Genomic DNA, 13,487 nt, shown 5'->3' with positions numbered 1-13,487 from the left:
AATTTGTTTTTGTGCAATGTCATATTCAACATGTTAGCATTGTAAGTTACAAGTATTGATTTGTCAAAATTGAAAGTATTGCCGGTCTCTCAAAACTTTGACTATCCCAACAACACCATCACCTAAGGTTTCTTGTCACCTAAAATACAACACCCACCAACACATGGATGTTAGATGACTTATAAGTTTAACACTCTCTCTTAATCAATAGCCATGTGCTAGTAGATAGAGAACCTTACACAAAGGCTATGATGACAATGCCCTCCTTAATGTAATGCAATATATTCAAAATATCACAAAAGTACACGGAGTCACAAAGTACAGAAAGATGCTATGAAGTTGATGAAATTTGTAGATGTATATAGGGTATCAAAATCTGCGAGTCAAGGCCACATGCATAAGACAAATTAGTGCATAGAAGCCCCACGAAGACGTCAAGGTTGATACCATCTGGGAGGTGGAGGTAGACGGGCACCTTGATATCAAAAATGGTAAAAAAAAAATGCACAGGATCTATCTCACATATGGAGTGCATGTAGAGGTTTCCATCATCTATCTTGTGGATGACATAGGTGTGAGCTAGATAGAGATATCCCTCCTCTCCTTTTTTTGGTAACTTTTTGATTTTTACTTAGGGTTTACAAGGGTTTTAATAAACTGTACGATGACAAAGGTTATACACGAAGGTCTTTAAAGGGTCACGAAGCTTGAACACGGTGGTCACAAGGGTGGGCGTTGGCCTAGGGATGGGACAAAGGGAAGAATCTTTGAAAAGCTTTAAAAGTGTGCACCGATAGGAAGATGCCCAACCCGTCCAAAAAGCGCACTACTTGTCGCCAAGCAAGCGACCAGAAGAGATCAGGTCCGGACTACACCTTGCGTGCTCAACGTTTGGTATGGGGCTGTTCCCACGCCACGACTGGTTGTGTGGGTAGCTCCCCAGTGTCATCACACTGCCAGCTGCCGTTGAAGAAAAGGATTCGCGCCTGTTCACCCCCACAGCACGAGATGCTCATTGCTCCCCCACACACACCGAAGATCCGCACCCTTCCCGCAGTTTGCGTGCTGCACCTCGTGTTGCGTGACTCGCCTCTTACAGACTTGTTTTCCTATGCCCGTTTTTTGATATTTTTGGTCGTCAAATAGTCACTTTATAATATATTAAAAAGATGAAGTATGTTTGTAAATCCTCTAAGGAGGAGTTTCTTACTAATCAATTTCTCAAGGGTATGGTCTTGGACACAAGGTGCCCACATTCGCTAAATTCTCAGGAGAAATGATAGGGTACAAAATCAGCAAAACTCAATGGTCTTTGCTGCTCAGGTGCATTGTGCACTTTTGTCAAATGCAATCACTTATCTGAGTCGCCCTTTTGAAAAAAAAGTAGAATGTGAAAAAAGGGGGAAGTATTTCTACTAATCTCGTCATTTTGAAGGGTGACCTGTGCCATCAAAAAGCATCCTTGAGCCCACACAACTAGGCTCCGATTAAGTTGTAAAGTTGCATGTTTGGCACAAAGGATGCATAAAGCATCTTACTAGTGTTTGTTCACGTAGGAGCTTCCACACTATGAAAACGACCAACCAACTGATATCTAGGAGGCATTCGTGAATCATATTCCAATTATGAATTCCAGTTCTTATGTGAATTAGTTAGGCAAGCATTCAAATTATGAATTTCAGTTCTCACAAAAAAAGCCAACTAGAGTGCTGCCCACACCAACAGTTGTCTTCTTAAAAGTTTATAACCAATTGTGAGCCGAGTTAGCAAAACATGATTAGAATGAGACCTCTCACTCTACTAAGAATTGACTCTATATGTCATATTTGGTATGTGGGGGTGTCATCATTTAGATCTCTCTCTCTCTCTCTCTCTCTCTCTCTCTCTCTCTCTCTCTCTCTTGCATGGACACACAAGCAAGAGGCTCGTGCTTGACATGACTATTTTAACTTCTTATGCAAGCAGTAGTGATTCAATTTGCACACACCTCTCCATGTATTCATGGCGCATGATTAGAAAATGATATACATGTAGGCATGGAACATGTAGCCAATAGTACTTCTATCACTAGATCCAACACATACTACTCTAGAGGAGCATTTTTTGTTGTACTTCATAGTATTGTGGCACATTTCCCACTTAGATTATTTTAGCAAGGAGTCATTTGTTTCCATTATCAATTTAAAGTTTGAAAAAACATATAAAACTATGATTTTAAATGCATGGCATAAAAAGAAAAAGCTTTAGATTGTACACAATCATGATCAAATAAAGGTTTGAAATGAAATTACGCATGAAGGGTACTAGTCTTCTACAAATTTTCTACTAGAGAATCATTGATGTTAACTTAATCCAATACCTTGCGAAAGTTTGAACCACTACTAATACTCATTATATTTTCAAGATTGGAAGGCTCAATTGTTGGTTTAAAAGAGAGTGTTGTATGAATCGTATAAGCTTATCCTTTCATTACACGGACCTTGTGGGAAAAAAAGTAATGTGCAAAACTAGAATCTTAGTGTGATCTACATGGTTCAAGGATTCTGTCATATTGTCACTTTGAGTTCTCTCGCTCATCGCTAAGAGAATCAAGTCATCTACATGCCTTAATTTTGAAACCTTATGGCCATATTCACTTTGTTTGTAAGGCATGTGTATGGCACGTATATGGTGTGTCCATATTCACCATACATGTGTATGGCACATGTATGATGTGTCCATTCCACTATTTCAAGTACCTGAACAATTTATTAAGTTTACTCTCTCTCTTTCTCTCTCTCTCTCTCTCTCTCTCTCTCTCTCTCTCTCTCTCTCTCTCTCTCGCACTCACACACACACACACACGCACGCACGCACACACACACACACACATGTGCACACGCATATGCTATCTTGCTATGTGTAAGAGACCTTCCCCATTGGAATGAGGCAAAGCAACCATCACATTCTAGCTTCTTCTAATAGGTCATTGTTGGTCGTTCTTCCTAGAGCATTGAAGTCCAATGTGAGTTACTATGGATGAAAGGTGATTTGTTATGAGAAGTTATTGTAAAAGTTTTACAAGTGAAGAGTAAACACGCGGAGTTTTTACCTAGGGAGCATCACCTTATGTACATGGGACTTTTAAATACATGTTTGCTTAACATGGCTATATGGGTTTTTATCAAGTGACCACCCCAGGAGTTTTTACAAGAACTTGAGCAAAAGTAGTGGGAATGACTTGTCTTTTGGGAGGAGTTAGAAGGCACGTAGGATAAAGATTATAGGGAAGATGTGGAGGTGTATATTCTCTTGCTTTTTTCGTAAATTTTTTAAGCACACAATTATAGGCACATGTGGATAAGAATCTCCATATATTTGCCGCTACAGTTACTAGATCCCCTTCTATCGAAAAGGACTCTAAAGGAAGTATATTTTGTACAAAAATTTGGGAGTAATCTTCTTGGGAGAAAGAGCCACGATTTATCGTTCAAGTAAAACATAGAACTTCCTTGAGGCAATAACTTTCTTTGTTTCTTTTTTTTAAAATTCAAAGGAAAGGCAAAGATACCTTTTGATTCTTCAATGTGGTCAAGTAATTAAGCCCTAAAGTAAGTCCTCAATAGGGTCTTTACACACTATGAGGGGCAACCGACTATTGCTTATGTGTATCTCTCTCATATGGTTTGATGATGGGTGGGAGCTTGTTGTGAACATGGGCGACAACAATGTTAGTAGGTTGTTGAAGATGGCACATGGATGGGGCAATATTAGTGGTTCATCTTTTGCCAAGGTTAGGCAAGTTGTGCTCACACATTACATTGTCCATCATAATCATTCCACACATGCATGGTCAAAATATGATGAAATTTGTTGATTTGTGATTGGTTGTACAACGGCCACCTCCCATTCTTAGCTAGCCGATCTATCGGGCACCGGTCCGCGAATTCTCACATCGCCTTCTCTCGGTCATGCAAGTCCGGCACGTGCGGGGATGGTGCCAATTCCCACACCAAGAATGAAGGCATGCTGATGGTAGGGACAGCCTTGGTATGTGTGAAGCTCATGTGACATGCTTTGGGGATATATATAATACCTAATCATAACTTGCAAAGTAATAAAATAAATGGAATTGGAATCTAAAGGTAGTTACTAAATACACTTTCTTTATTAGCAATAACTAAGCTAATCATGTAACTAAAGTTCTAACTTCTAAACCCGCCTACATCACGTTGCCCAAGGGAATCGCAAAATGTTTGGCAGTTTCCATGGCGGATTTTCGATGTCCGAAGCTCGCATCAGCCATAGCCATCACGTTGTCGTGAACTTCAATTTAAAAAAAAGCTTTCCATCGCAAATGCCTGATAGAAAAATGGCGGTTCGGAGATAAGATTATTGATGATGCTCGGGAACGGAAAGCAAGGCCATCAACAACAGAGCAGAAGTTAGCAGAGCTGAGCTTTCATGGCGGATTCTGCAAATCTAGGTGTGCTGTGTTAGAAAGCTATATGCAAAACAGTAGAAAGCCACCTACATGCAAAGTTGTACACCTGCTTTTTTTAGGGTTTGGCAATAGGTTCTGCATGGTTTGGCTGAAAGCTCTGTTTTTTTTTAATTTAGGGTTTGGCAAGCTGGGTTTCTGTCAGGAAGAAAGGCGTTGAAATGGACGTGTTCTCTGTGAAAAAAAGAGAGGGGGGATGAAGTGATTGCGACGCTCGTGCTTGCGCTCTTTCCCGAGAGCATAACGGCAGTTTTTTTGTTGTTGTTGTTGCAAAACTGCATCAGAACAGAAACCTGTCAAGTGGGGAAAGAAAAGGTTGATTGGCAGCAAATTGCAATTAAATGATCTGGGGCAAGGTTTTCTCTGCATGTCAGGCCGTTTCGGAATCCGTTTTTGGAGTTTAGCGTGGTCCTCGGTCACTTCTCTGCAGCCACAACAGCTCTGCAGAAGCTCTGTAGACACAGCCGCAGCAGGTAGGAGCAGTTGGAAGAAGCACAGAAAGGCAGCAGCAGAAACCCTACCCCGAATACCCCCCCTCTTAGACCATTTACTGCAAGGTCAATCTTTCAGTTCCCCTGAAATCATTGTCTCCCCCTCCTGCTGCCTGTGGAGACAGCAGCACCTGCAAGCTTCTTCACCCCCTCGTATTATGGGACACTGCCCCAAGAAAAAGCACCCCAAGAGGCGCTCTGAGCAGGTTTTCTGTGCAGCTTCTTATGTTACACAGTGGTCCTCCTTGTACAAGAAGAGTGAACTCTTTTACTCTTACATGGATTCTTCTCCTGCTCTCCATGACTGGATCCCAGCATATAACTCGTCCGCCTCACCTGGCAAACCTCCCATCATTGACCTTCATACTCACTCTACATGCAGTGATGGAATGCTCTCTCCTGTTCAACTCGTTGAGAAAGCCGTCTCCAGTGGGGTATGCGCCTACATCCTCCTCCCTTTCTATTCTGCCCTTGCTTCATTCGTCTCATCATTTAGGGTCCACTCAAGTTCAATGCAGTTGATAGCATTGGCGTGGTTGGTATTTGTTGCATTGCACAAGATGAATGCTGTACTGGTGTATTTAAGTCATTTGTTGTATGCATGCCTGTCTATATTGTCACCCCTAGTTGGCCTATGCCTTAGATAAAGCCAGGGTAGCATGGGAAGGGTGGGGCTTTGGACCTCTCTGAAGCAACCTGGATGGCCCCTGCCTACAAACAGGAACTATTGTTGATCTTATGATCGTTTAGTGAATTGTAGCAATATCTGGATTCAAATGCCGACTAATATAAGATGAAAGACATGACAGTAACACTTGGGTTGAACAGGTGCAGGTGCTTGCATTGACAGATCATGATACAATGGCAGGTGTACCGGCAGCACTGGAAGCAGCGAACAGACTCCGGATTCGGTTAATCCCAGGGGTGGAAATAAGTGCAAAAGTAGAAACTAGGTACACTGGTTTTATCTCTATTGAAGCAGCTTCCTTTTATGATCACGTAACATGATGTTGAGCCTTGCCATAATGTATTTGTGCTGGTTTTGGCAGACTGAAAAGTGGATTTGAAGAGCCTGTTCACATATTAGGTTACTATAGTTGCTGTGGCCCAGCAAGGTGGCAGGAGCTTGAAAAGATCTTAGCCAGGATACGTGAAGGGCGGCATCATCGAGCAGAAGCTATCTTAAGCAAATTGAAATCGCTGAAAAAACCTGTGACATGGGAGCGGGTTGTAGCTATGGCTGGGGCTGGGGTTGCTCCTGGAAGGGTGCATATAGCACGAGCACTTTTAGAGGCGGGGCATGTTGATAGTTTGAGAGAAGCTTTCAACAAATACCTTTATGATGGAGGGCCTGCTTATGCACAGTAAGGGAGTGGTTTCATCTTCCCTTACATGAAGACTATCATGATGCACACAGCATTTTGGAATCCATACAACTTATATGGGCTTCTTTTGTAGGGGCTTTGGACTGGCTGCTGAAGATGCTGTACGCCTGGTTTGTGACACAGGAGGGGTTGCTGCACTTGCCCATCCTTGGTCCCTGAAGGATCCTCTTTCTGTTGTGAAAAAATTGAAAGGTGCAGGTCTTCATGCAATGGAAGTGTATAGAGGTGACGGAAAAGCAAATGGTAAGTGATCAAACCTTTTTTAGTTGTTTTTTTTTCGGTACTACCTTTCTTTTGAGACCTCAGGTCTTCCGGTTTGCTGGTTCACAGGGTTTGCAGCTTTGGCAGAAACATATGAGCTCTTAAAACTTGGAGGTTCAGATTTCCATGGGAGGGGAGATCCCGATGAGACAAAATTGGGAAAGGTTTCACTCCCCTTGCTGACCATACATGAGTTCTTACGAGTTGCCCACCCAATATGGATAACTGCTATCAAGGACCTGTTACAAAATTTTGCTGAGGAGACCTTTGAAATCAACTCAGAGAAGGTTGCTGGGCTGAAGTACTTTACGGGGCATGAAAGCTTGAAAGGTGATATATCGCTTGGATATCTAATTGAGGAGGGGCAGCAGAATGCTTTCCTCAGACTTTCTCCATTGCTGACAGAAGAGGAGAGGCAAGCTGTGAGAAAAGAGGTGACTCAGCTGGAGCTCAAGTGTGAGATGGTAGCTGAGGATGGTAGAGTGGCATGCGTTGTAAGTCAACACCTTGTCTGACCTGGCTGAGGAGGTTTTTGTGCTCCACAGTTTGGTGAAAAGAATAATAATAAAGGGATTGGAGAATAATCAAGTAGCCAACCAGGAAGGCTGATTGGCTCTTCTCTTGGGTCCAAGGGTATAGTTGAGAGGCTTTTATATCTGTGCATTTTTTGGAGGTATTCATAATAATGAGAAGGTTTGTTGTGCATGGTGGGTTTCAGGCTGTGTGCACTATTTATCTAACTAAATTTTATTAAGTAATAGGTTTTAAAAATACAAAGTTGGAGGCCAAGGTCCTATCTGCTTCTCTTGGAAGTCTTAGGCAGCCTTCAAATTTGAATGCTCCAAGGTAGTCTGTCATGCAGCAAAGATTTTCAAATGATGAGTATGCATGCAGTCGGAGCTTGAAACTTTGCTTTGTTATGGATGAAGGCTTGCAACTCATATCATACATCAACATATGCTTTCTGATCTTTGCTGGGAAGAGAGAGCAGAGAAGCATTGCTGAACTTCAAAAGTCAGGAAGTGCGGAGAAGGTGATGCATCAACTTCTGTCGGTATTTTAGAAGAAGCCAAGAGTCCATCAACTCTGTTTTAGTGGAGTTATTCAAAGCACTTGTTTGGTCTAGCCTCTTTGATTTGCTCTTAAGCTCTTGCAATTCTGAAAAGTGCTGCTTAATATGATGAATTAAGTCAACCGGTCATTGTATTATTTATGTATCCTTGCAACATGGAATGACTAGTCCAGATGTTCATAATGAACATATGACACCCTCTCTAGTTGTCCATTCTCTAGGATCAAAATACCTTACCCACAGATCAGATTTGGCGCAAACATTCATTGTAGTTGTGCTCCACATCTTACCGTATCTTTCCTCTAGTGAACTCTCACTTGTACGCGGCATGGCTGCTTGCACATAGTTGATTGTTAACCTTTTTTTCTTCTTGAGCAACCCTTGTGAAGAACAAGGCCTTCCTCAACTTTTGCTCTCTACTTGGTCTTCTTGTCAATCTTGTGATCAGCTATCTATCGGACGAACCAGAACCTTTTTGGTATATGCAGTTCACAACATAAAAACTACTCTAAAGGCTTGAAATTGCATGCCTGGTGACAACGCTGGAGATCCGCTTTTAAGAACCATGTTTCCTTCCCCCTTGTGCCTTGGTTTGAGCTTGCTAGGTTATTTTGGCCTTGGTAAAGAATGGTATATAGGTGCTAAAACAATTTTCTTGGAAAAAAGTAAATAAAAACACAAGTCTTTTAAAAAAAAGTAGCTTTACTGAATGTGTTGGGATATAATGTCTTGGCCATGTAAATGCCATTTTAGCATGCACTTTAAGCTTGGCCTCTACTCTTTCCTCTATGGTCTTTGCATCTTCAAGCACTAGTGTCCTAAAGCTATTGCACAAGCTTCTTCATATTTGGATTTGGCATTTCTCCATGTTCATTCTATGAACCCTCTAGCTGACCAACACTTTGGCTTGTTCACATATAAAAGCAATTCTACATAAAAGAGACATTCTCAACATATTAAATAATTAAAATAACTAGTGAAGTAGAAGGATAGACGTAAGAAAGGTTAACTTGGGAAAAGGTAAGCAATTTAAAGAAGTCTTCTAGGAAACAAACTTTTCTTATAGGACGTAAGTGTTAGTACATCTCTTGTAGGGACAAGAGCCCTAAGGCATTGTACAATCAAGCAAGCTAGAGGGCTTCTAATGTGAACAAGAGGCTAAAAGTCCAATCAAATGGAAAGATGCCTAGGGGTTCGGTCCCAAGACATTGAACATTACATTAAATACGAGATGCACCAAAGGGATGGAAAAACTAAGGCTATATGTTGCCACTTGTCACACATTGGGCTAGGGGGTAATGGACAAGGTATGGTCTCCATGATTTTCAAGAAGGAATCCCAAGTGACAGCCATGAAGAAATGCACGTGAAGAGAAGTAGGCCACTCCATTCCTTGTTTGTTGGGGTGGACACTGTAAGTCCTTTGTGTTTGACACACTTTTTTATAAGATCCATCATACATAGAAATGGACACATGCACGCGCACACACTTGTTAAAGAGCATATAAAGAAAATTTGCAATCCTTATGCAGGGTTCATGTGGAAGACAAGGTGTTTCTACAAATTAAACATGGGATTCCTCATTGCGTAGTTTAAGTAATTTACTTGAAACATTGGATATACTCAACAATCTTCTGGTAGCTTCAATTTGTAAGCAACTCTAAAAATTCTGACCACAATACCTAGAAGAGGATAGGTTTTCATTTAGAACTTTGCATTTTCTTAGGGTTGCTTGAAAATTTGTGTTGGCAAGATATTATGGGTGGAATTTTCTAGTTCGTAGGGTTTTAGAAGAATCAAGTACTTTTAAATAGACTTTTTTTCCCTTTATATTCCATCTTTCTTTGGCGAGAATTACATAGTTTCTTGCTCTCTTAATCTCGCTTTATATTATCTTAAGCTAGGTTAACTAAAGTCTTTAGTTGCTTGTATATTATTATATGGCTATTGGACCTTTAGGTTCAAATTCATATGTTATCATAAATAGACCAAAGTTAAATCTATGGGCAACTTTTAACATTAGTAAATAGCCTTCCCAATTAGTTTGCTTCATTGACCCTCTTGGTCTAACCATCCATTTGTCAGGTGTGCTCATGTGTAGCCTCGTATCAAAGATAGTCCTTTGAAAGTGATTGCTAAACTATCTTTATCACTAACAATATCAACTAGTAGCCCATAAAGCCTAAATATACCCTTCACAAATAGTCGACCTTAATCAAGAGTCTAACATCTAAAGTGAGCCATTTATAGTCCAAAAATTACATGAGTAAATGAAACCCTTTGTGTTGATCAAGTTAACATTGGTATACAAATAGATTGGAATGGATCCCCTCAAACCATTCAAATATTATGCCCCTTTTTAAAAAAATGTAAATTTTATATTACTTGCAAATGTATGCTGAATTAGAATGTCCCTTCCTCCCCCTACTCAAAAATTTACAATGAAAAGTTTTTCACATGGTTGTTAGCAATTATATATATGTTTTCAATTTTGAAAACTTTTCCATTTTTTCGAAAGGCACTTTCCTCACTAGGGCCTTCTTTTTTCTTTTCAAGCACTCCTCTCAGATTGGTACATCGTGGTGTGCACCTATTAGTTGCACCACAACCTTGGCCTTAGTAATTTTGGATAGTGTCATTGATAGGGTAAGGGTCATGGAGATTACCAAATGTCTTGAGCCTTGTGCTATAGATGTGTGTTATCATCCTGCAAGGTGTTGAGTTGAAGCCTTAGGTGATGAAGTAAGAGTTGGGGATGGATTATTGTTATTGAGACTTTAAGAGTTTTCTTGCTGACACTTTAAGAGTTATAGGGTGGTCATGGTGGGGAGACAAGTTTTATGGCAAGTCTTCTTAGCAAAGTAGCACTATCATTACACTAGCGAGAAGCTTAAACATTACGACTTATTGATGGTGCATTATGTGATGCTTATCCATGCCTTCCCCTAGACCAGTGGCTCTTGGATCATACCTACACAAAGTACATAGATTCTACAAAGTTTCCAATGATTTTAACCATTTGAGGCATTAACAATTTTAACATGAGTGTTTATTTTATTAAGTATTGGGTATTCTAAAGTATTGTAACATTATAGTCAACACCCATGCATATGAGTGCTTGCTGAATTGTCCTTGATGGGGAATATTAGCAATAGTTTGGCATGTGTAACTTCTAGCATGTTTGTAATTAACATGACTAGTTGAACCAAATTTACAAGATCTTTCTCTTTGGATGGAGGTCAAAGACGTTGAATGGAACTTATTGCTTATTGCCACTATTGTGATGTTCCTTAAGATATTGGATTTTTAAAGCAGGATGTTAAGAGTTGCCAATGCATCCAATTCTCCATGTCTTTCATCTAGGGGAGTGATGTATATTTTGGTCCTTTGTGCTCATCCTCTAAGTACTTTGGTCCTTTGTGCTCATCCTCTAAGTACTTTACAAGCTTCACATATATTCACTTGTGCACTTCCCATTGTGGTGTTGAATTTGTTTACAAATAACTCTCCATTCACATGGAGTGAGTTTTCTAGGTGCAAAGATTAATTTTCATGACTTAGTCCTCTTTATATATATATATCTACATTTAGTCAATATTTCAATCTTGCATATCTTATAAATGGACGAATAAAAATGACTCTATTTGTGGAAGTCCAAAGTCCATAACAACAAAGGTGTATCTAAACTTTAAGCTAATTATTTTGATCATAAGATCGTGTAGGATCCCTAGTATCTTGTCGTTTATAGCTCCATCAACCAAACTAGCCATTAAAATTAATTGATGGCTCCATCAACCAAACTAGCCATTAAAATTGTGTTCTTAAATTGATGGCTCCATCAACCAAACTAGCCATTAAAATTGTGTTCTTAATTGATGATTAACCCTAGTGTTCCCTCCAATGCTTAATGATAATTCTAACTCTACAACCTCCATCCAACATGGCTATTACGTCTTAAATTCTATAGGCAACACAGTGTTTGTTTCATTGCTGTCAAAATCGTAATGAATTTTCTATTAATTCGTTGTTTTGGTATATTCATTGCTGTCAAAATAGTAATGAGTTTTTTTTATTAATTTGTTGTTTTGGTATATTTTTTTGGTGAAGCACTAAGGTTTTCCATCTGAGCCAATGTTTTCTCTACTACCTCTTCTACACCCATGTGTAGGTTTCTTTCCATTTACACTTGGAAATATAGGTGTGGGCTATCTTGTAATGGTGCAATGGTGCACTCTAATGGAAATAAAAAGAGGAGAGTCTAATCATATCTCTAGGCTTCTATCTATCCTTGCTTAATGTTGGGTTTATATCCAAGAAGGTATATAAATATAAATCAATTATTACGGAAGTAAAAGAGGACCTTGAACATTCGATCAAGTAGATCTGATTTTCTCAAGGACTCTTCTTTGATTTTTTTCTTCCAAATGCTCTAGTACAACCTCACACTTATTAAGCATCGCATTTGGATGAATTATATCATGTCTTGTTTGTATTAAGTCTTCATTTGTATTGCGCTTGACATTATTGGACCGATTGAGTCTCCATTTGTATTTCTCTTGACATTCTTGGACCGATTCCCATCCTTGCATTTCTTCTAATGGGTTAGAATACTTGCCTAGGCTTATAGGCTAAAGGGGAGCTTCTCAAGATGCTTGACACACAAGAATAAGGTTGGCAAGTATCTTATCTTAAAACTTGCTTTGGGAGGTTTCAAATGTGGTGATCATAGCCATATTTGTTTGAGATCCACTCTAGATTTTGTCACCTTTTCCCACTTACGTGACACTTTTTTTTGGGGGGGCACTTCTACCTTATTTAGTGTGTGTTTGTGGCCTTTACTTTTACCACCCCATTTGCTAAGGGGAATCGCTCTATAAACTATATAAAACCCACATAGCATGTGCGTGCAACATGCGTTTAAAATACCCCTATTTAATAATTTTTACATTTTTAAACATAAATTTTCACTCCTCTTTTGTATGTATACATGTTTGGATTTTGAATTAAAAAACCTCCTTTGTAAATTTTCATATATAAATTACATTAAACAACTATTTGTTTAATCCCCTCTTGCACGCGTACCACCTCATTTGCCCAAGGGATAATTTTGAAAACTCTATAAGAACCAACTTAGCATGTGTGTGCAAGCATGCATTTAAAATACCCTTATTTTTTATATTGTCACTTTTTAAATAATTATTCACTCCTTTTTTGTATGTAGAGATATTTGGATTTGGAATTAAAACCCTTGTTTGGAAATTTTCATAAATAAATTGATGTTGGATTAAATACACCAAAATATTCTTTATGACATTAGGGAACAAGAGACTAAGGTTCATAATCATTTTATGCATGTAAAAGCACCAGTAGATGAGATAAAACAGAGCCCATGAGTTATGGAGAGCTGGAGAGATTCTAGGCTTTATGGAGGAGGTTTAGGAGAAGATGTAGGAGATGCTCCCTAAGTTCATGCCCATGAGTTTCTTCAGTGAATCAATCAATGTATCCAAGATGCCTATTTAAGAGGCAAGTTAGTCAATAAAATGTGTGCATGATTATACTAATCACACCTATGCTTATGTTAATCCATGTCTTAATCTCCTTAGCTTAAGCTTTTCAATATGCTTCACAATGATGCTTCTTGATTATTACGAGCCCCCATGATTCCTTCAATTGGTATCAAAGCCATCAAGGTCATGTGATTATACTTGCATTATGCTTATCATTATCATAATTAGTCATAATCATTAGTATAATCACGTTTTATCTGTTATTTCCTCTCTCTGTTAGACCTATCTG

The 13,487-nt window shown here is 39.3% G+C and overlaps 1 protein-coding gene and 1 long non-coding RNA gene across 3 annotated transcripts; both read left to right on the top strand.

Moving 5' to 3' along the window:
• Window positions 1-4,215: 4,215 nt before the first annotated feature.
• On the top strand, window positions 4,216-7,322 carry LOC147641783 (uncharacterized). Of its 2 annotated transcripts, none has more exons than XM_086799668.1 (6): window positions 4,216-4,465; window positions 4,600-5,405; window positions 5,800-5,924; window positions 6,021-6,335; window positions 6,430-6,599; window positions 6,687-7,322. In XM_086799668.1, exons 2-6 carry the CDS (start codon window positions 4,848-4,850, stop codon window positions 7,130-7,132), a joined length of 1,614 nt encoding a protein of 537 aa, XP_086655794.1. In that variant the 5' UTR covers window positions 4,216-4,465; window positions 4,600-4,847; the 3' UTR covers window positions 7,133-7,322. The 2 variants fall into 2 exon arrangements, with proteins under 2 accessions (XP_086655794.1, XP_086655803.1); XM_086799677.1 differs by having other exon boundaries at window positions 4,237-4,465; window positions 4,626-5,405.
• Window positions 7,323-7,327: 5 nt separating this feature from the next.
• On the top strand, window positions 7,328-7,759 carry LOC147641782 (uncharacterized). The gene is made up of 2 exons (XR_015266098.1): window positions 7,328-7,463; window positions 7,547-7,759. It is a non-coding gene; the product is annotated as an uncharacterized LOC147641782 (long non-coding RNA).
• Window positions 7,760-13,487: the final 5,728 nt, after the last annotated feature.

Source organism: Cibotium barometz, chromosome 1 (assembly GCF_041138505.1).
Source record: "Cibotium barometz isolate CiBa-2024 chromosome 1, ASM4113850v1, whole genome shotgun sequence".
Classification (NCBI taxonomy): Eukaryota; Viridiplantae; Streptophyta; class Polypodiopsida; order Cyatheales; family Cibotiaceae; genus Cibotium; species Cibotium barometz.
Note: the sequence above shows the minus strand (reverse complement) of the source record. Positions and strands in the feature narration are given on the sequence as shown.

Coding starts and splice junctions, on each gene's coding strand:
- LOC147641783 (XM_086799668.1), top strand. CDS start 4,848: ATGTCAGGCCGTTTCGGAATCCGTTTTTGGAGTTTAGCGTGGTCCTCG. Junction 5,406..5,799: donor AGAAAGCCGTCTCCAGTGGG/GTATGCGCCTAC, acceptor TGGGTTGAACAG/GTGCAGGTGCTTGCATTGAC. Junction 5,925..6,020: donor AGTGCAAAAGTAGAAACTAG/GTACACTGGTTT, acceptor TGGTTTTGGCAG/ACTGAAAAGTGGATTTGAAG.